The sequence below is a fragment of the Uloborus diversus genome, chromosome 2 (assembly GCF_026930045.1).
Source record: "Uloborus diversus isolate 005 chromosome 2, Udiv.v.3.1, whole genome shotgun sequence".
Lineage (NCBI taxonomy): Eukaryota > Metazoa > Arthropoda > Arachnida > Araneae > Uloboridae > Uloborus > Uloborus diversus.
Window position 1 is genome coordinate 79,010,827 of NC_072732.1, and position 22,031 is coordinate 79,032,857.

At 31.1% G+C, this 22,031-nt stretch overlaps 1 protein-coding gene across 1 annotated transcript in view; it reads left to right on the forward strand.

Moving 5' to 3' along the window:
- LOC129235246 (tight junction protein ZO-1-like) overlaps positions 1-22,031 on the forward strand; it is a 144,837-nt gene that overhangs the window by 83,473 nt on the left and 39,333 nt on the right. The window contains exons 2-9 of the mRNA XM_054868956.1: positions 6,548-6,595; positions 8,245-8,369; positions 11,036-11,138; positions 12,515-12,602; positions 14,126-14,229; positions 14,517-14,664; positions 17,069-17,164; positions 18,912-18,972. Coding sequence (XP_054724931.1) covers positions 6,548-6,595; positions 8,245-8,369; positions 11,036-11,138; positions 12,515-12,602; positions 14,126-14,229; positions 14,517-14,664; positions 17,069-17,164; positions 18,912-18,972 — 773 coding nt within the window. The remainder of the gene's footprint in view (positions 1-6,547; positions 6,596-8,244; positions 8,370-11,035; positions 11,139-12,514; positions 12,603-14,125; positions 14,230-14,516; positions 14,665-17,068; positions 17,165-18,911; positions 18,973-22,031) is intronic.

Genomic DNA, 22,031 nt, shown 5'->3' on the forward strand with positions numbered 1-22,031 from the left:
GATTGAGAAACAAAATCAAAAAGTGTTAAATAAAAGTTTTATCAGCCGAATTAATTAGCAGAACTTAATGATCATCAAAATCAAATCTAAAGTGCAGCAAAATAATTGACATGTTTGTTTTATTTTTGAATTGAGTAACTGAATTACAATTAAATTAAAGAGACTTAGATTTAAATACAAAGGGGGTGGGGGACGAATTCCAGTAAATGCATTCTTAGCGTTCTGTCACAATTCTGCCATTTCCTCTTGGGGGAGGAGGGGAGGAGTGAGGTGAAACACTTTTGCCCTTGCATTGTAACTTGGATGAAAACTTCAAATTCTTGCGGTTGTTTTGCTTCCTGTCTGTGAACTGCTGTGTGGGAAATTAATGAATTCTTAAAAGTAGAATGGCTATCGTTATTTTCTGCGTAGAGAAATCTGTAATAATCTTTTTAGTACTCAGACTATTTTTCTGAAGAGAAGGAAGACACACCAGTTCTTTAATTTCAAATGGCGCCATAGGTTACAAGCTTTTTGCATGTGTCATAATTTCAACGTAAGTTGTTTTATCTATGGCAAAAGAATCAATGCTAGATGGTACGATAATTTCAGTATTTTTCAAGGACATTTTTGTGCTGAGTTGTTTTCTCGGAAACCAACGCCTAGAATCATTAACTACTTATTTACCTTTGTCGCATTTTTAGCAGAAATTAAAATCACTTCTCTGATAATATTTTTGATGACAAATCAGAATATAATTTTCGCCAGTTAGTTTTTTTCCATCTCGTTTTAATTGCGCAAATTTAATCCTTACGAAACATTTCATCTTTATACATTTTAACTTTAATACTGTTTATAAAAAATTCGCGAAAATCACGGCTCGCAAATATAAGAGCTTTTACAGTTTTACAGTAGTACAAAATCATGACACTAGCATTAAATATTGATGTTTTTTTTTCGATAGTTGAAAAGATGTGTTGTTTATCAATTTCATTCTACTATAATTCTTTTATTTTATTTTTTTGTTTCAAACACGTGTGTTGCATTTGAAGGTCGGGATGATTCATTTAACTTCTGAGTGTTACGAAACACTCGAAATAAGTTCTACATAAACAGTTTTTTATTCAATAAAGCATCCATAAATCGTGTTTTAGATACGATACTAACTGACTGTGGAGCAATCGCTACGCGATGTTTATTTTTAAAAATATGCACAGTGACACCAGTGACTCCGTGACTCGAATGCTCCTGTATAGAAACTACGTTTCAGCATCCCTCAATGCAAGGAATAGAGCGTTTTACAGGGGAGCGGAACCAAGCGTACTTTAGCGCTTGGACAAGAAATGGCATATTATTTCTCATTCAATACTTCTCGATTTCCCTATTCTTTTTTAAAACACCAAATAACGCGTGAAGAATTTTCACTACCCCTGTCTTAGCTTTTCATTCCTAAGAATTTCAAAAGAAAATAATTTTAAAATGAAGCAAATGGTACATTTATTATTATTTTTTTCGAAATTAAAATTTACAAAATGAAAGAAAGAAGTTAATCTAATTTTTAAAGCAAGATTTAAAAGAATAATTTTAATACTATGCCTCTCAACACATTTGAATGCATAATATTTTCAGGTTTTTTTCTTTTATTTGTTGATATCGGAATGAACTAACGCACCATTTAAAATAAAAAGCTTAGTCATGCTCTCTGGCTTTTGGAATAATTTATTTTCTAAGTATATTTTGATGTTGGACGTTTCTTTCTTTCTCTTTCTTCTTCTTCTTCTTTTTTTTTTTTTTTTTAACAATCGAGATTGCTTACTGAGCCTGAAAACTGCTTACTGTACCTGAAGCTTTGGCTTCAGGTCTATATGTTTTGTTATTGTTAGACACGTGATCTAATTGTGACATGACGCATGACCAATGAAAATTATGAAAACTAAATTGTTGTGAGGAGAAAAAAAAACACATCTTTGGAAAGAAATATTGTCTGCTTTGTTAGCATGTAAAAATATTGTTTTATTTGTTAATTTCTTTCTGTTGTTCCTCTCTTTATCTCAAGGTTAGGAGTTGTCCTAATTTTCCTAAAATTCCTAAAAAATTTTAAAGTGCCTCCCCTTTTTTCAAAAAACTTAAATTTGTTCGAAACTGATTCTTATTTTTCCCCTATTTCTTATATTCGTTGGATATATCACTGAGCTTATGTCAAAACAGTTTTATTTTGTGTGTATAACTATTAATGCAACGCAGCTGCAGATGTGTAACTGGGGAGAATAGGAGAAATGTTTAGATAACTCCCTTCGGCAGGAATTCCGAATTTTTCCAATTCGCCGCACCATTTGAACGATTAGATGAAGAATTAGAGTTTTTTCACTGAACCTTAGACTATCTCTATTAAATTATATTGATACTATGGACAATTCGCGATGCCCCCTTACATCTCCTTGCCGCACCCCAGGGTGCAACGGCACCCACTTTAGAATCATTACCCTACAGAATCAAAGTGAACTACATTTTTTTCTTTTTCTCTTTGACATTTTCGTATCAGTCTCTAGTATAAAAGCCGCTTAAATTTTGGAGACCAATTTTCGGGGGGGGGGGGGGGAGCTCAAAGAGCGACTTATAGTCTTTAAAACATGGTATTAAATAAGGACACAATCTTTTTTTTTTTTGTATGAAATCAAACTCTTTCTTCTGTGGTTTACAAAATTGCATTTTCCATATTTTTGCGTGATACTTCTTTCTATCAGTTGCAATATTCTCATATATTTATTTTCATGTATGAATGCGTATATTCTTTCTTGAGTGATTAAAAGGCATGTACTTAGCATTCGGCTATTTCTTCTTATGTTTCAGCCTATGGAAGTGATAATTTATTAATTTGATTGAAATGTTCGCTTTACTACTAATATAAAACGTTGGCACTGAAATATATAGTAAATGAAAATAATTTAAAAACTTCAATAAGGAGAAGAAACTTTTAAATTTTTTTATTATTTCTATTGTTTAAAAAAAAAAAAAAAGCTAGGTTTGAAAAAAAATTCGGCTACTTTGCCTTTTTTTTATAAACTTTTTTGTTAGAATAGTTGTGCACACTCGTTTTCAACTAAAATTCTGTTCCGCACTTGGTTTTCATCCATTCAGAATTTATACGATCATACTTACCCCCCCCCCCCCCCCCCCCCTCTAAGAGTTCTTCTGTAAGAACGTTACAGAGTTGGTTCCTTGAATATAAATTAACAATTTTTGTATTTCTGTAATAATTTTCTCTATTTAATTATTTCGCTTTATGCTCTTAAGTTTATATTTTGCTGTGTTAACATCTATTATCGTATTCAAAGGTAAACATCTTTAATTCCCTTAGCTCATTATGTAGTACTTGCTATTTTTGAAGTAGGGTGGGGTGGGGCAAAATGGGTCATGAGGTGAAACGGGCCAGTTTGTAATCAACCCAATGTAAATACAATTTAAATGGATTTTTTACAAAAATTTTTAATAATATTTCTCAGTTGGTTAGCAACCGTGTTTAGTTCCACTAAGGATTCTCTTTTTACAAACTTCTACCTTTTATATGTACGGTAATAAAGAGTAGCTATACTATTTTGATATTGTGTTCAAAGGCGCTGTATATCACTTGACTGCCCTTTGAGTCTGCTCCTTTGATGTGCTAATAGGCGACATTTGCGGAATTTGAGAGGACGGCGCTTTCCGCTAATCGTGGATATTTTAAAATACGAGAAGCAAAGCTATGCGACCTCCGCCTGCCCTGCGTGGGACTCCTTGCGAAAGAGGGTGGCTCGAGAGGGCAATCCCGCTGACGAGCCGATGATCGCTCGCTTCGAGAGCAAAGGGCGGAACAGACACCTTGAGGACTCCCTCTCCTCCCTTTCACTGGAGCGACTCAGGTGTGTTTCCGCAGGTGTGGGACATCCTGTTGGATTCCTTATACCTGGCGCATTTTTATTCCAAGACGACGATCGAAAAAAGTCATTTTTCTGGTTCTTGCAAATCCACAGGAAAGGAAAGGATTGTGACATTGTGTCGCAAACAAAGAAGACGGAATGTTACGGGCAGAATTAGTCATCCAGTTCTTAATGATGCTTGTTTAGATTTGTACTTGGCTCGTTACTTCTTTATGGCTACTGAATAAAATTCTGTTGAAAGTGGAAGCTGAAAATTAAAAACATGTACAGCAACAGAATAGTCAGAGGCAGATTTAGCCTAGAGTTTTACGGGAGGGGGTTCATGCCGAAGAATATGGAGTTTTGGGTGGCCCTCCCAGCTTCATTGCGATGACATCTGCCTCAGCTTGGTTATTTATTATTCCAGACTGATGAGTCCAAACGAGGACAAAACTCAGTCTCTGGATGTTATGTCAATGCATTGCATAACGTTCTGCCTTAGAGGCGGTAACTTACTACTTAAATAATTAATAAATGAAAAGGATTGCGGAAAACACTTGCACTTTATTCATAAAGCATTTGAACCAATTGTGTAATAATCAGGGTTCCTTGATTTAAATCAGCCTGATTTAAATGAATTAAAAAAAAAAAACATTGATTTAAATCAAGTGATATTTTTTAAATAAAATCAATAATTAAAGTCAGTTGATTTTATTTTTATAAATTAATTTTGCATTTTTAGAATGTATTGCTCTAAATTTACCTATACTGTTAACTACACTGCATTAGACAATCTTAACTTCAACAGGCAAAACTGCTTAGATCCCTTTTTCTGTGTGTGACAGATTTTCACTCTTGCAATATTGCTTTTACTCCAAAATTACAGTTTAGAAAAAAAAATCAATTTTTCTTATACACCATGACTAATATAATTAAGAAAAGTAATTGTGCACCATATTATTTTACACTTAAAATGTACATGATGATGGAAACCTTATCTTTAAGCAAAAAGCATAAAACAAAATCACATCTTATCTAAACATTAGTATAACGTATTTATAAAACTTAAAAATGTATTGAATATTTAAAATAAAGAGAACTAATCTTAATTTTAAAAGTAAGCTGAATCGATTCATCTTTTGTGTGAAATATGTTTGTAAATGTAAAGTAATTAATATCTACAAATTTTCGAAGATTCGTAAAAAAATTAAAAAAATCTGATTTTAATCAAAGAAATCCAACTTTCTGATTTAAAAAAAAAAAAAAAATCACGAACCCTGATAATAATATATTTATAGGATATTCTACATCTATCCACCTCGTTTGCAATTATTAAATTATAATCACATACAAATAATAATGATGGATGGATGATATTGTCGACTGTTGGGGGGGAGGGGGGGGGCTAATGACCCCGACCGTTCCCCTGTGTCCGGCCTTGAAAACAATCATCAATAAAAAGAAATCTAAATATCCAGCCATCAACTTATAAAAATAAAGTTGTTCACCTTTGTGGGGACGAAAAAAAAAAAAAAAAAAAACAAATGTTCGAAATCCATCGTTATTAAAACGCTCAAATCGCAAAATTGTTACTTTTTTGAAGATTGCTGCATAGCGACGGAAGCTCGTAACATTTTCTGCATTGAAAAAAGGGGTTCCTTGTAATCCCAAAACACTATATGTCCAATAATTTTGCGATTTATGTTTTAGTAATAGTGGTTTTATTCAAGAAAAATATTTTCTGAATTGTTTTTTTAAATATTAAACTGAGGAAGTACGAGCGTTAAAACCCAGAAAATTATTTTCTTATTCATTGAAAGAAATAAAACGATTGAATAACTTCAGTTAATTGACAGTGAGTTAACTGTTCGTAATTTGCATTTAATTCAATGTATTCGAAAACTCCATAAATTTTAATTGAGATCTGCGTGAAATGATTCTTAATTATATTATGTTTCTACAAAAGATGCTGATGAAAGAGGTGTTTTAAGAAATCAGATTCTTATAATCTGCAGTTTAAGTTAGATGCGATTCTTAAATTGTGTGTGTGTGTGTGTGTGTTTTTTTTTCTCTTCTTCTTCTTCTTCTTTTTTTTTTTTGCTTCTAAATTGAATTTTAAAAAATTAAACAAATAAATAAATAAGAAATATCTTGAACACTTGATTTGTCTTTGCCAAAAAGTTGTCAAAGGCATTATATAAAATTACGTTGTTTCTGCGAATTCCAAATTTTTCGAAAAACTTGTTAAATTAAATGTTTTTTTTTTCTTTTTTTTCCCCAGATGGAATAAGGAGTCACGAAAGAAATCGTGTCATTTTAGCTGCATATTTTTTGTTTAACATAAGAATTAAAGTACTTTTTACTATTACTTATTTAGAAAAGTTTCTTTCTTTCTTCTTCTTCTTCTTCTTTTTTTTTTAACGTTTGCCTCAAAAATCTGGCATAGTAATTTCCATGATGAATTGTATTGATAATGAAAGTACCATGCAGTGAAGTTTGGACTGCTTAACTCTAACGATTTGATGAATAAGGAGTACAATTTCGCCTTTCTTTCTAATGAACTATGAACACTTTCATAAGTGAAATGAGTGATGTATACTGCTTGCTGACCATTTTATAAATTATATATCGCTTGTTTTGCTGTTTATTAAATTGAATGTTTCTTTTTTCAGGGAGGGGAACGTGTCGTTTGGGAGTACCATACCGTGACCTTGGGCAGGGTGAGTATTGAGCTTTCACTCTTCCAGTCAAACGTATCTATGCAACACAAAATTTGATGCTGAGTTTATTTTATAAGCATGCTATAAAGTAAAGCTGGCAAATATAAAAGCCATCCTTCAAATGAAAACATGTGTTTCTTGGCTAAAAATAACGAGTCTAACTATTTTTTGTTTACTGCGCTCCAAATTCCCCGAAATTTACATTTTACTTATCTTTTTGATAAAGTTGTAGCGGCTCTAAGAGCAAACTTCATTTTTGGCATTGAAAGCATTTAATCCGATGATATTTTTCCTTCCTTAGTAGTTCAAAATGCTTTTTAAGTAATGAATGTCCATAAAACATATAAATCAGCGACAGGCAACCTAAATTGATCGCCGATCTACTTTCCAAGTTTAGTGCACATTACGATCAACTTCAGGGGGGGGGGATTATCTCTTCGCTGTTGTGCCTCTGGTAAATTCTGTTCAGAACAATGTTTTACAAATTTATGAATCCTGCATACTAACTAATAAGTTTTATCTGTAAATCCATAGAATTTTTCTGGAAATTTTTTAAGAACAAAAGGCGAAAAAGAATTGAAAATTAAAAATTGTGGCACTTTTTGCGATTATAAAAAGTTTTGAAAAATATTTAAATAACTTTTTTTTTTAAAGTTAAGACTAGTTTTTTCTAGAAAATAATGTTTATTAATGATTCTCTGACGAAGAAACAAGGCCGCGATTGGCTGAAAACGGGCTCGAGATCGACTATCGGTCACAATCGACGAGATACTTACCGCTGATCATTCTATTGAATAAAATCGATTCCATAAAAGCTTTTTCAGCCTTTAAAAAATTTTAGGGACAAATAATGTGTAGTTTTTATATACCTGGCTAATGTTATGCGAAAAGAATTTACTCTGCATTGGTTCTGATGGTTTAAGCCAGCGGTTCCCAACCTTTTCCCCCATGCGAACCCCTTCCAAGCTCCGAAAGAAGTTGGCGAACCGCTTGGTTACTAGGTAATAAATAAGTAACAAGCAAAAAAAAAAAAAAAAAAAAAAAAAAAAAAAAAAAAAAAAAAACGTGCGCGCACACACACGCACATAGACAATAAAAAGTGGGAGATTTTTTTTTTTTTTTTAGTTTGATGCTGCCCAATAGTTTATAACAAGAGCGAAAACATAATTGCCAAATATAGAATACAAATATTGCTACGAACTAAAATGATCGCTAAAAATTGAATGCAAAACAAATTCACCAAAAAATAAACACAGTGATTGTTCTGCGTTGAGCTTCAATCAACTTTTAAAAAAATTTGAAAATGTGATATTTGTGGACAAAGAGGCCAAAGTTTGGCAGAAATTTTTCTGACACAAAGGTACATTTATCTCTATTATCACTAAATCAGAAATCAAATAAAGAATGATCTTTGAAATACCTTTCAGGGAACTGTCTCAGTTTAAGTAAATGAACATTTTTCTTAGAGTAAAAGGAGAAAGATCTGTAGGCTAGTCTTAGGCCTGCATTTCCGTAAAATGGGCCCTGATCGTACGCGCAAAAGCGAAATATTTTCGCTAGTGTAGTAGTGTAGGTAAAGAAAAAATTTCATTCTTGTGTTTTAATTTTTCGAATTCCTCTGTGATGAATCTGTAAATCTTGTCTGAAAGGTTGCGGGATATGGATTTGGCATTGCAGTAAGTGGGGGCAAAGATAGCCCTCATTTCTCTAGTGGAGATCCAGCTATTGCCATCTCAGACGTCCTTAAGGCAGGCCCTGCTGAAGGAAAACTGCTGTAAGTAGAATTTTTTGATGTTATGTGAACGAATATCAGTAATAAGAAAGATAATCTCTCTCTCTCTCTCTCTCTTTTTTTTTTTTTTAGTTGAAATTACAGTACGAGACCCCAATTTCAGAATCCTGAAATCCGGAACTTTATCCCTTAAATGTTAAAAATAAGTAAATAAATAAAAATAAAACAAATATATATATATATATATATATATATATATATAGCATTTGTTTTTTAGCTTTAAAAGTTTAAAATTGGAAACCTTCGGCAATTACTTGTTAAAACACTTCAGTGCTGTCACACAGTTCAGCTTTTTTTTTTTCCAGAACGTTTTTTGATAGTACGTTTTATGCGTGAATAAGCGTTTTATTGTAATTGTGCAGCAATCTTTTAACATCCACTTTTGGTCAACGATATTTTTCTTTTCATCTCATAAGTGCCTAAATTTTAATTTGCCTTTAAAAAATGCGTTCGTTTGCTTCAATGAACATTGGTGATGCCGAGATGACATAAAATTTTAATGACCTCAGCCGCCCCCAGAACAAAATCCTGGATTCGCCACTTAGGCAAAACAATATTTTATTTTAATTCAATTTCAAATAGAAGCCACTAAACTAAACATCACATTTCTTTGGGCGCCGAGAGAAGCATTTAGTTTAATTAATTTGTTCATTTGATTCTTTTTATATTTTTGGTACAAAAGTTAAGGGGGTAAAGGTAAAGGTTTGGTACAAAGATTAAGTATATCTTTGAAGCCGAGAAATACTTAAAATCATTCTATGTTTATATGAGTATCTCAACGAAGTAGAGTCATGAATGATATTTTAAGTCATTGTTTTGGCGGTGTAGGGGAAAGGGACGACTCTATAGTTTATATTTACGCCTTTTCACAAAATCCTGAAGTATTTCCAATCCAATTTCGAAAAAAATCATTGTTGTAGCGCCATAACTGTTCTGAGCTGTCCACATTTCTATTTTCTTTCAAGTCTACACGAATCATGATGTAAATCATTTTGTAAGGCTTCCCGATCTTCTAGTTCTTCAGGCTTTTGCTTTCGCTCCAACGGGCTCATCGCTCAGGGGGATGCGTTGGAAAATAAATGAATGTAGATGTAGTTAATGTTTCGATGCTTCCAGCGTAAAATAATGAGAAGATTGCTGCATGTTCTTTTGTATGATACCCCATTTTATTTTTGTCTTCTGTTTGAACGACTTTTTCTCTTTTCAGAAATAGAACTTGGTGATTAAAAGCTTAATGATGTTTGATCCAACTTGATGATTAAAAGCTTGGTGATGTTTAGCTTAGTGATGTAAATATTTTTTGGCCAATTCAACCAAGATCTAATTAAACAATGTGAAAATTGGTTGCTTATAAAATTTGAAAAATACTTTTTTGGCCTTTCATATTTTGAAGCAATTGGCTTTCAATTGGCCAAAAAATCCGTTGCACATTGAAAACCATGCGCCTGACCTTTTAATCATCAAGTTGGATGATTTTTGATCCAACTTGATGATTAAAAGTTTGGTGATGTAAAGCTTAGTGTTGTAAACCATTTTCAGGCCAATTCATTCAAGATTCAATTAAACCATGTTAATTGGTTGTTTGTAAAAATTAAAAAAAATTTTTTTGCCTTTTCAATTTTTAAAAGCAATTGGCTTTTAATGATTTTGGTAGAAATTTCCTTCGCTCATTTAAAACTATGCTCTTAACCCCCACCCTCCCCCCGCCAGATAGATAAGTTTCGTCTTTTTTTTTTTAGTTTGAAACATAGTTTTAGATGCATCTTGTTTGTTAAAAATGTCTTTGACAAATGAAATTCAAACGAATTCTGTTGAATAGTAATAGTTTTGTATATTGCTGGTAAAAAAATTAAATACTACTCTGGGCACGTGACTTGCTACTCAAAACTGATGCTCGTTGTTCGCTGGCCAACCTAAAGCAGGAGTGAAAATAGAATGGGGTGGTTTCCTTCAGTCAAAAGTACTACTTTTAGTCATTGAAATGGATAGAATGAGCAAAAAAAATTACATGGAGTTTTTTTTTTAATTAATTTTTTAAAATGTCCGATTTTGAAAACAAGGCGTGGTCTTTATGACATCACAAATGATGCATTTTGGCGCATCTTTCTACCATGGTTCCACGTTATGATAATCAAGCAGCGAATTAAAATTGCGCTCTACGCTTGCTATCAACCACATCGTTGCCAATACACGTGAGTAAAGATGCGAATTAAATATTTTGTTCTGTGAATGGCAACATTGAATTGACAGTTCTGATTGATGTTAATTCATCTGTCATTTCAGAAAAAATATTTAATTTTATGAAAGTTACTTGTTTAATTCAACGAAGTAAAATGTACAATTACAAATGGGATTAGATTTTCATCAATTTCATTCATTTTTTAGAGAAATAATTGTATCTTTTTTTAGAGAAAAATAAAAATAGCTTGACACCCCCCCCCCTTTTTTTTGAATGTTTTTTGCTTTGTCTAAAGAAAACTTAAAAACAATGTAAATTTTAGACCGAAAAAGCTGCATGGAAAAAAATGTAGGATTATCTATGCCAACAGAAATTTTACTTGCATCTGTATGTTGTATTTATGTAATTGTTTACACTGCTTGCGTGTGTGTGTGTGTTTGTGATTTTCTTTAAAAAAAATCTTTTTTAGAATAAATGATAGACTAGTCAGTGCCAATGGAATATCATTAGAAAATGTGGATTACACAAGAGCTGTACAAGTGTTAAGAGAATGTGGAAATTCTGTCAATCTGGTATGCAAAAATTTCTCCTTTATTGAATACTTTTGAACCAAATTTGTCAATATATGTGCAAGTGCACAATGCACATACATTGAAAGTATTTTGGTCCTAATAGTCCTTACATGTGTATAAACTACCTTATTAGGATTAGCAACGTATGTTTGAACAATGAGCTCTCTACCCCCCCCCCCCCAGCCCCTCTTATAAATTCAAAAATATGACTGTAAAAAATTCTATTATGTAAACTGTTGTTCATTGAAAATAATTTTGGAAAAATGTCTGTCTTGGGATAATGTTTTAAATGTTTCTGTCATAGTATTTTGAATGAGAAACCAAGGATGGATTCAAGGAAGGAACAATGAAAGTTATCGTCCTTCCTTTGACGGATTCCGACCCGGAATTTTTTTTCCGAACTGTAGTCCTTAAACGAAAGTGTTGGCCGTCTTTGATATGGCCTTAAGGAAAGAAATCGGGTTATAGGAAGGAATGGGTTCACGACTTTCCACCGGTATTTTTTGGAAACTGAAGCCCCAAAAAACGGAGTTTTTGAGGTATTTTGACAACATTTCCCCAGAAATTTTACAAAATTGAATTTCCAAAACACATTTTTAGAATACCTCTATCGATTGAAAATGAAATAAATAGGTTTGGAGATGGGGCTCTTTTTATATTTTAACTGCTTGGAATAAAAATGACATGGCACCCATCACCTCCAGCAGGTGTAAATCAGACAGGTAGTAAGAGACCAGGTGAAAAACAACTGCCCCCTCCTTGAAAAATTTTCTAGATCTGCCACTGTAAGAAACTAACATTTATGTTCAGAAGTTTGTACACTGTTGAGATCAGTAAAATGTTTCTACTCAGCAGTGAAATCAGGGAGTTATAGTGGCAAATGTTAACCAACCAAAATGCTACTAGTCAAACTAGCTAAGCATATTAACAGCATAAATAGTTTATAATTATCATGCATTATTTGACTACAAAATCTACAAAAGTCCAAATATGCAAATCAAGGGTGCCCGTATGCAAAATTTTAAGGGGAGGAGAGCTCAAAAACTTCCCCCATGGTTTAGCAGAATATTTTCCCCATGGAAACCGATTTCAGTACAGATTAGAGATATTGAAATTTGACATTTTTAATAATTTATTCATTAATGGCTCAACATTTTTTTAAAAATACATTTTTGCCTAGAAAAACCCACTAAAAGCAAGGAAGTTCCCATTTCTAAGGGGGGGAGGGGCTTGATCTCCCCCTTGCCCCCCTATATTTGCATCCTTGATGGAAAGTTCTTAACAAAGCATGCATTCTCAAAAGTATTTTTTATTCTGTATTTGTTGTGTGTATGGCGTTTTCCCCCCAATAACGCATGGTTTTATTCTTTTTATAGGTCATTAAACGCAAAGTAACCTCATCAAACAATACTAACAGTTCACAAGCAGTAAAAGTTACCCTTTCGAAAAGTAAAAAGAAAGATGGTGAGGAAATTTTTGACTCTGAAATTCTTTGATTACAAGGACATAATAAACTATGAGTAATTGCAATATAAAACAACGTAATCAGGCACGAATTTGCAGGAAAATTGCAAAAAATGTGTTTCAGAGTCGCAAGGAACCTCTTTCTTAAATGCAAAAGAAGTAAGCTTATGGATGAAAAGACATCACACAAAATTCTTTTTTGATCCCCTAAAAGTCGGATGTTTTTTCATCCACAAGCTCACTTCTTTGCATTGAAAAAGAGATTCCTTCTAACCTCACAGTTTTCCCACAAATTTGTACCAAATTACGTTGTTTTATATTCTTTTACTTTTCAAGCACAAAAATATTTATTCAAATCGTAGTCATTATGTCCAAATGTTTACAGTGATGCTTGTTAATGTCATTCATGGTTATAGTTTGTATATCGCAAGGTACGTGAATATTTGTTATACAGTTACGGAACGTATTTTATGTACAATGGTACCATTAGTTTGACCGCAGCCAAATTATTTTAACTACAGATATTGTAAAAATATTTGAAAAAGCAAGGAAAAAAATAAAAGTGTTTCAGTGGTTCATAAGAACATGATTCACTATTGTTCTTCATCGGAGCAAGCTTAACTTCTTAAGCACCTTAGCAATCAAATTATGATACTGATTAAACAACTAAACATGTTTCTAAAAAGGCACAATTTCTAACTTATGCTGAGAGGGGAAAGCAGGCAAAATACGAAAACTGAAAAAACAAAAATAATAAATGGAAAAGTTATCTGGCATCTGGGAGGCCATTTCCATGCCCTCAGTTTATTTTCTTATTTTCACCTATTGTTCCTGCATGAAAAAAGTTGTACTGCAACCATGAACAACTTTAGTAGATTAAATCAATAGTCTGTATAGATTTCTCAAACAAATTTTCATTCATTTCATAAACATTCATGAATTTTATAGACTCTATAGATATTCATAATAGATCTTTTGTTTAGACAATCAACAGGATACATAATAAAAGCATCCTTAATTTGTTAATGTTTTTTTTCTTTAAATAATGCTTACATCATCTTCATTAAAAAGCCCTTGGAACTCATAAAGTGAATAAATTAGTTAAAAAATAAAATAAAAAATAATACAGCTAAATGAATTTTATAAACTTTAAGAATTGATTTGTATAGCTGAAAATAACAATCAATTTTGTGTTTTACCTTTATAAGATTTGTGCAGCAGTGGCAGGGCTAGGCATCTGTCAAATCTGGGACTGCAGAGGGTGCTTCAGCACATTCTAAGAATGTGAAGCTATCAGGAACGCTTTATACAATGCCTCACAAACTCCTATTGCACAGGATGCCACAAATTCTAGTGTCACCACTGTTGTACAGATTTCTATAGGCTTCTCGCTGAACCATAGATCTCTTAATGTTCCACAGCAGTTTACTTTTTTGTAGTAAAATGAATAACATCTATGAGATTTTCTTCACAGTATTAAATTGATGTCAACTTAAGATTGATATTAATTCTTTCTATTGCAGATTTTGGGATTGTTTTAGGATGTAGAATTTACGTAAAAGAAATTACAAATCAATCTAGTATAGAAAAAGATGGTTCTGTTCATGAAGGTGATATAATATTAAAGGTAAATAGTTATAATACAATATGACTTCTTTTCATTATGAGTATCAACTGATTTATTTTTATTTGTTAATTAAAAGTTTAATATAGAATATTAAGCAAATCATGACTTGAATGCAAAGAGATCCATGTAATATTCATAAGTTAAGCCTTACTCTAAAACAGATTTTAATGCAATCTTAGCTGTTCAAAGAGTAAAAATTATTATTAATGAAATTTTCTATGATAAAATTTGTATTTCAAGCACATTAGTAACTTGTAAACATTTTTTATTTGTTTACATTATTTCAGATAAATAGCAACAGTACAGATAGTATGACTCTAAAAGAAGCACGGAAATTAATAGAAAACACCAAGGAGAAATTACAACTGGTGATTAAGCGGGAAAACAATAATTCATTTACCACGAACACAAATGGACACCAAATTACTAGCAATGGTAAGCATAAGAAACATTCATCTCCTCAAAATTAGTTTTGATCTTTAATTTAATCACTACATAATGCTTCATTAATGTGAGCTTATTTTTAAACATTTCTCCATGTTCACAATTTTTTGATTCTCATAAATTTCATTTTTTTCTGGATTTGCAAAATCCCATTTAAAAAAAACTTCACTAAATAATGTTGCTAAAAGCATCCTTATAATCAAAGAGTTTCATTTCGTTTATCAATTTGTAAAATCTAGTAAACTCCTGATTATCCGCGAAATAAGGTGGCACAATCACTGGATAAAAGAAAACTACGGATTATCCGAATAATAGATAAAAACTTAGTGTATAGGAAAGCTAAAAAATATTAATAACACGCACACATAAAATTTAAACTATAACTAAAAACATTGCTATATTTCATCTACTAACATTGATTTTAAAAATATATGTAAAATCTAAAAGCAAACAATGAAACAATCACAAGTTTAAAAAAAAAATGTGAAAAGACCCGCAGATAATCTGACCACGGATAATCAGGAGTTTACTGTGTATGTAAAAAAATGTTATTGACTTTCATTTAAACTTATTCTCTATCCAAGTTTTTTATTTTCATTACTTTATAGAATAGATTGAGTTGTGAAAAAGAAAAAGTCTATTTTCAGCTTACATCTCTTAACATTTCTTTTGATTGTGCTGATTCTGGCTGAACTGGGCAAATAATCTTTTGTAAAATTTCCTTGAATAATGTTATTTCATCTTGTCCTTTGCTTTTAATAATACATATACTATTGCTTGTGCTTTTGCAGTATTAATAATGATAACAATAATATTTCATTTTTTCGTTGTTCAGAGCAGCTTAATTTAATAATATTTAAGCCTGAGAAATAAGTATGCCTTATTTGCTGTCCTTGATGTTCAGCAGAACTGCTGTGCATGCAGCTTAATATTAATATTTTAAGAAATTAGATGTTTAAACTAAAATTTATGCAAAGCGATACAAATATGACGTCCAGAAATCGGATTTGAGTTCACACGGCTTGACTAGTTTTAGTCAATTTATTAATACCCTATGAAGATCTTCTTAAAAGAATTTACCATACTGCGAGAAACTGATGCCACAGAGGGTGAGTGGAGGGAGGGGAGCTATTCTAAATACTTTAAATTGTCTTTAAGTAGTCATTCTTTTAATAATTTTCAAAATTAGTTTGGGATTTGAACAGTTAAAAATAATGAACTAGAGTTCTGCTTTCTGTGTGAATATGATTTGCACATGTACATTAATAACAGCCCTCATTTTGTTTTTATGGCTTTTTGTTTTCTTTCTTGTTTTTTAAATTTAAATTTAAAATTCTCAGTTATGTCTTCTCTGATAATCCTTCATTCAAGACTTCATATTTTGAATCTTTGATTTTTGAATAATAATCTAAAGCTGAGTCTGGTTACTAGTGCAGTATCCTTCTTTTAACCCTTTTCTATAAAGCTATATCTTAAGCTTAGGAAACTTTAAAACACCCTACTCCAATTGTTGAAGAAAGATATAAGAATTTCTGTAAGGTAAGAAATTAATTAGTTCCAAAGTCTCAAAATTATTTCAAGTTTTGAATTCAATAGAAAATTAATTAATTTAGTTTTGGCATTGAAAAAAGGAAACAGTCTGACAGCGAACAGTTTAGTGTTAGTAAAAATCTAGCACTGCATGACAAACATGGCGGTTTCATTGTTGAACAAAGCAATTACTATCATTTCCATATTCAGAATTGAACCCTTATCTCCTGATTTAACACCATCGGATTCCATTCTTTGGGGTTATTTGAATTCTATATCAACAAGAGCCTGCGCATTGAAGGAGAGTATTCCACTTCATCAATGAAATTCAGCCGCATTTATATATACTATTTCATGCATAACCTTCTCCTACACACTTTACATTTCAATTTTTAAAATACTGCTTGGAAAAAAACCTTTTTTTTAAAAATTTAATTCAAATCTTGCATAAATTTTGGTTTTCACTTTGAATCATTTTATTTAAAATATTATTTGCAAAAGTTAAGAAAACTTTCTGAAGTGGTAGATGCATTTTCAACATGTCATTATTGAGCAATGAAATCTGTTGGAGGCTTAAAAGGGCCCTTTCTTCACTATTGCAAGGTCTGTAAAAATCTTTTACACAATTTGGTCAGGACATAAGCACAAATATAGCTCATTTCATTGAGCTATATTTGCTTATGTGACATTTATTTATTTGAATATGTATTATTTTTCACCAACTAATGCAGCTAAGCATGATTTCTAGTTGATTACTAATTTTGTTGACATTGTAATAGAAGGGATGGTTTCAATGATTTGAAAAATTAAAGAAAAAAAAAACTATCCATTCTCTACCCATCAATAGCATCTCATTCTATTTTAGATCATTCACCATCATCTCCATCTAATTCATTTGATGCCATCAATGAACGATCTCACTGGAGCAATCAGAATTTATATGTTCAACCCCCTACTAGAGGTCAGCCTCTTATTAATCCTTAATTTTTCCTTAACTTTAATATCTAAGCCCTTTGTTCTTATTAAATTTACAACACCCACTTTGCATAAATTATGTTGACAAATGTTTTTAATTTCACTGAGTTTTTATGCTCGTTAACAAAACTATAATAATATGCTCTTCATACAATTGTTATTTGTATTTTCCTCAGTAATTCTTATTCATTAAAAATGACAAATTTGTTTCTACAACATATATTTTCTTTTGATGGATATCAAGAAAAATTACGTTGTGTTTGTACAAAGCTGTATTTCAATTTCCTAAACATTAAACACTCTGAAATATCTGCCAGTTTTGAACTTTTGTTTTAGAATAATGGATTAAAAGGTCAGCTACTCCTTTACACTTTAATCTAGAAAATAAACCCTTATGAGTATTATATATTTCCCCTGTTTTCATTCACTTCCTGTCATTTTATCATCATCAGCACTTCTGATTCATCATCATTTTCATTTTAAATCATTCATAATTAAAAAGAAACAAAAAATGCATTCAACTCTCACAGATCCTCTGCCCTGAAATATGCAAACATCTTAAGCCCACATAGACACAATGAAGCTTACAGTTGAGTGTTAAATAAAATTTTTTGTTATAGGAATAATAATTTTGATGTTATGTCCTATGTTAATCATGTGATAGCTTTCGCTTTTTTATTATGCCTACTTTTTGCTTTACCTTGTATTATTATGTGATTTTAGTATGCTATTACAAATTTAAGTTTTTGTCTCTCTAGTATGCAAATGAGTGGATTTGAGCATTCATTTAAAGATATGAAAAATTCATATCAATGTAAGAAACCTAAAAAATAAATAAATAAACACAACAAACAAACCTAAATACGCTTTAAAATGTTTGCAATAATAATACCAAACATTTTTTGATTTGTTTATTTCTGTTGCATACGTTGTTTGCATGGGATAAAAAAAATGTTGCAATAGTACAATATGACATTTCAAAAAATGAGTAAACAAATCAATATCTAAAACTCCCAAAATTCAAAATCTGCACAAATTTTTGGACCCAAGCCAAGTTGTGTGGATTTGAGAGAGTCATTTTTTTTAAAAATATGTATATGCTTTGTACCCTTAGTATTTTTTTTCAATTAATTAAATCTTGATGGCTCAGAATTAATTTTAAATATATATCTGTTGCATCTAATTAAGTGTATTAAAGCATAATGTATTTTCATTTATTAAGGTGAAATAAATGCTGCCATGTTTGGAATGTGTCCAAATAAAAAAGAAATAAAAGATGATATTCTGCTTATGATTAAAGTGAAAAACCAACATAAATAAAGTAAATTTTTAAGATAATACAGCATATATATGTATAGCTATTTCAAGACTACAATGGAGCCTCTTCATCAGTGCAAAAAACTCACCACACAAGTAGTGAGAGAACTTTCTTGTTGAGTGAGTTTTTTGCATTGATGAAGAGATTCCATTGTAGCCTTGAAATGGGTAAATGCTATATTTTCTTGAAAATTTGTGCTTTGCTTGCGTTGGTTTTTCACTTTAATCATGTTGTTGAACAAAGCTTATTCAATCATTTTTCATTGAAATTTCATTTTAATTACAGCATTGTTCCTTTTTACTTATAAAAAAAATTTTTTTCAATTTTTTTTTTTTTTAAGTTGATACAATGATGACATTCATGCCTGCTTGTTTTCAGTTTATTTCAATTGATGAATATTTTTTCCCTTTTTAAGGTGAAACCAAAATACCACCTCCTTTACCTGATCGGGGTGAAGAAAAAAATAACTTGGCAAGGTAATTTATCAAAAATATTCAGCTCTATTAGTTTTCTCAATGCTGTTTTAGCATTCTTAAATTTACTTTAATTCAAATGCCTTAAGTGGTTATTTTGGAATTAATGGAAAATACTTTGAAAATAAATTTCATATTATTTATTGACGTATGGTACATACTTTTAGTGTTTACACTTTATCTGCTGCAAAATGTAAAATATTAATTGCCGGTGGCGAAGACATAGAAAATCATATTAAGAATTGATATCAACTTCTAAATCATATTCTTGCCTATTTCTCTAAATCAAAAATGTTATAGAAATTTTATTGGCATGCATGCTAATATCATACCTAGTCTAGCCTTGTCATTGTTGATTTGGTGTGATACATGATTTTTGGAGCTCACAAAATTTATAAGTTGATATCTATTGTGACATATTTTCAACAGTCAAATTCTTTGTTCGCTTAAAACTCTTTAAATCTTTCTGAGAATATCCCATTAATTTACTCTGGTATTAAAAAAACAATGACAGAATAAAATTGTTAAGTAAAGAAAAAATAAACAAAATTCTGATGTATTTGAAGTTATATAATTATTTTCTGAACAAAATGCAAAAATTAAACTTGAGTCAGACAAATCAAAATTGGTTGGACGTGAAGGTAAGAAACTGGTAAAAATCTATAGTTTAAACAATATTTTCTTTAACTGTCAAAAACTATGTTTTGTATAAAAATTCTTCATTATTAAAACAATGCTAAAATCTTAAAGAACTGTGCCGAAAGTAGAATTTTCTAAACCAGCAGTTGAACATAGAGATGTTCATTGTTATGTCATGATATGGATGTGCTAACCTTTTTATCTTTTTGTTTTGTAAGACATATCCACCAAAATAAATTGCATTTGCTTAAGAGGCTGCGTTCAAAATAAATGTCTAGTTTGTATTATTCGTGGGCAGAGAGCTTAATTGTAGCTGATAACTCATCTTTTTTTCTTTAGGCATTAAACAGCATTAGACATATTAAACAGTATTAGGCATATTAAACAGCATTAGATATATAACTAAAGAGTTGACATAGCTTATTTTTGTGTTTAAAGTTATTAGAACTAGTTAGAAGCCTTATATTTATAGCTACTAGTTGAAAATAAACTCTGTTGCACCTTTTATTCTTTGTTCTGCCTCATATGATGGATTCATTGTACGTGTACAATGGATGCATTGTACAAGATTTTTGTCAAAAACATTAACGAGTGACATTTATCAAGGAATGTGCAGGTGTCATGGCATTATTGCCGTTTATAGCTTATTCAATTCTTGTTTTTTTACAATTATGGCAAGATTATTAGTAGTACATAATCTTGATATTTGTTTTTGTAAGTCTTTCTGAAATTCAACTGTGCTACTATAGCTCAATGATTTCTGTGAACTCAGTCACGTACAACTACAATACATTTGGGTTTTGGGAGAAAATCATCAATATATTTAACTGCAAGTCTTGCAATTCTTAAACTTTCTCAAAACTATCACAATTATTTTTAAAATTATTAAACTTTCAAAATTTGTGGCCAATTGCTTAGCTAAGGCTCCATTAACAGATTTCAATCTGATATCTCATTGATAACTCAAACTTTTAGCACCTATTCTCCAAAACTTTGCTGAAGCAAAATGACTATTTTAGACGAAGAAAGATTCACTAAACATGAATGTTTTAAATGTTGTGTTTTAAACTTGACTTTTACAGTAGTTGGAAGTAGCGAACTACAAATGGCGGCGCTACTGTAGTAGCTAAATTTTTTAGTAGTTTGTATTGTAGCACACTACTTTAAAAAAAAAAGTAGTGTAGTGAGTAGTTCGATACAATCAAATAGTTGTTTGTAGCGATTTCTGGAAACTACTTTATAATAAACGTAAAAATATAAAAAGAAAGAATCAAGGTTCAAACGAATTTAACTGGCGCAAATTTTACACAAGTGTATGAGCGGATGCAATGAGAAATAAGACTCTCGAAAATACGAGCTGACCTCAGACATATCATTTTGACTCATTTTTCACGAATATTTGTATTGAATAGAGCTTGACTTAAAAAGAAAAACATCTGAATTAGCGCTAACCGTCAATTTAGTTACACCTTTGTTTTTTTTCTGGTTGCCGAGATTGTGCTGTGGATGAACGTTTAAAATTTCTAAGAGATTATTGTCCCAATACTGTAAAAGCACTTACTTAGGTGAAAATGAAGCTATTGGTGACTTTGCAAGTTGAAAATTTTTTGAATTTTATATGAGTTGAAAAACAAAAATGTTTTGCTATGCTTAAATTTTCGTGATTACAACGGGCAAGCAAAAATCACGAAAATTAAAGTTTCGCGAAAATAAAAGCTTTTACAAATAAAACAGCTTCTATAAATGTTATTTAAGAGGATGATATTGAACTGCCCTCTAGCCCGCTTACATTAAATACGAGCTATACAGTGTTATACAATGATAATGCACATTTTTGGAAAAAAAAGAAGTAATAGATAATAGAGCTATATTCCATATTCAGATGATCTAATTTATCAATTTAAACCTTTTTTCATTCAATCCTCCTACGGTGTGTGTGCGTGTATTAGGGTGTTTCAAAAAAATCGAAAGTTGTTTTTTCAAGTCGCACAACCTCTTATATTTTTCCTTTTACATCAAAACGATTGTAAGAAAAAGTTTCGTATAATTTGAACAACCGGCAATCCTTTCCGACTTCCATCTGAAAGTGTGAACCAGCACTCAAAATGCTAGGCCAAATACAAAAAAAAAAAAACTTTTTTTTTAAAACTTGAAATTTCTGTTGATGAAACATTGTCCCCCTATTTCCCACATGCACCACAAAAACATTTATTGAAACTAAAAAAAAATATTTAGGTATCCCACACTTGGCCTAAAATTTATAATTCCCCTCAAAAAATTGATTTTTTTCGATACATATTTATAAAAATGATAAGGTAAATTTTGCGAAATTATCAAGCTGAAAAACAGTAAAGTAGGTAATTAAAGTCCAATAGAAACGTTTGCTCTCCTGCAATGTTTAAGTCTCACACATAGTACTCAAA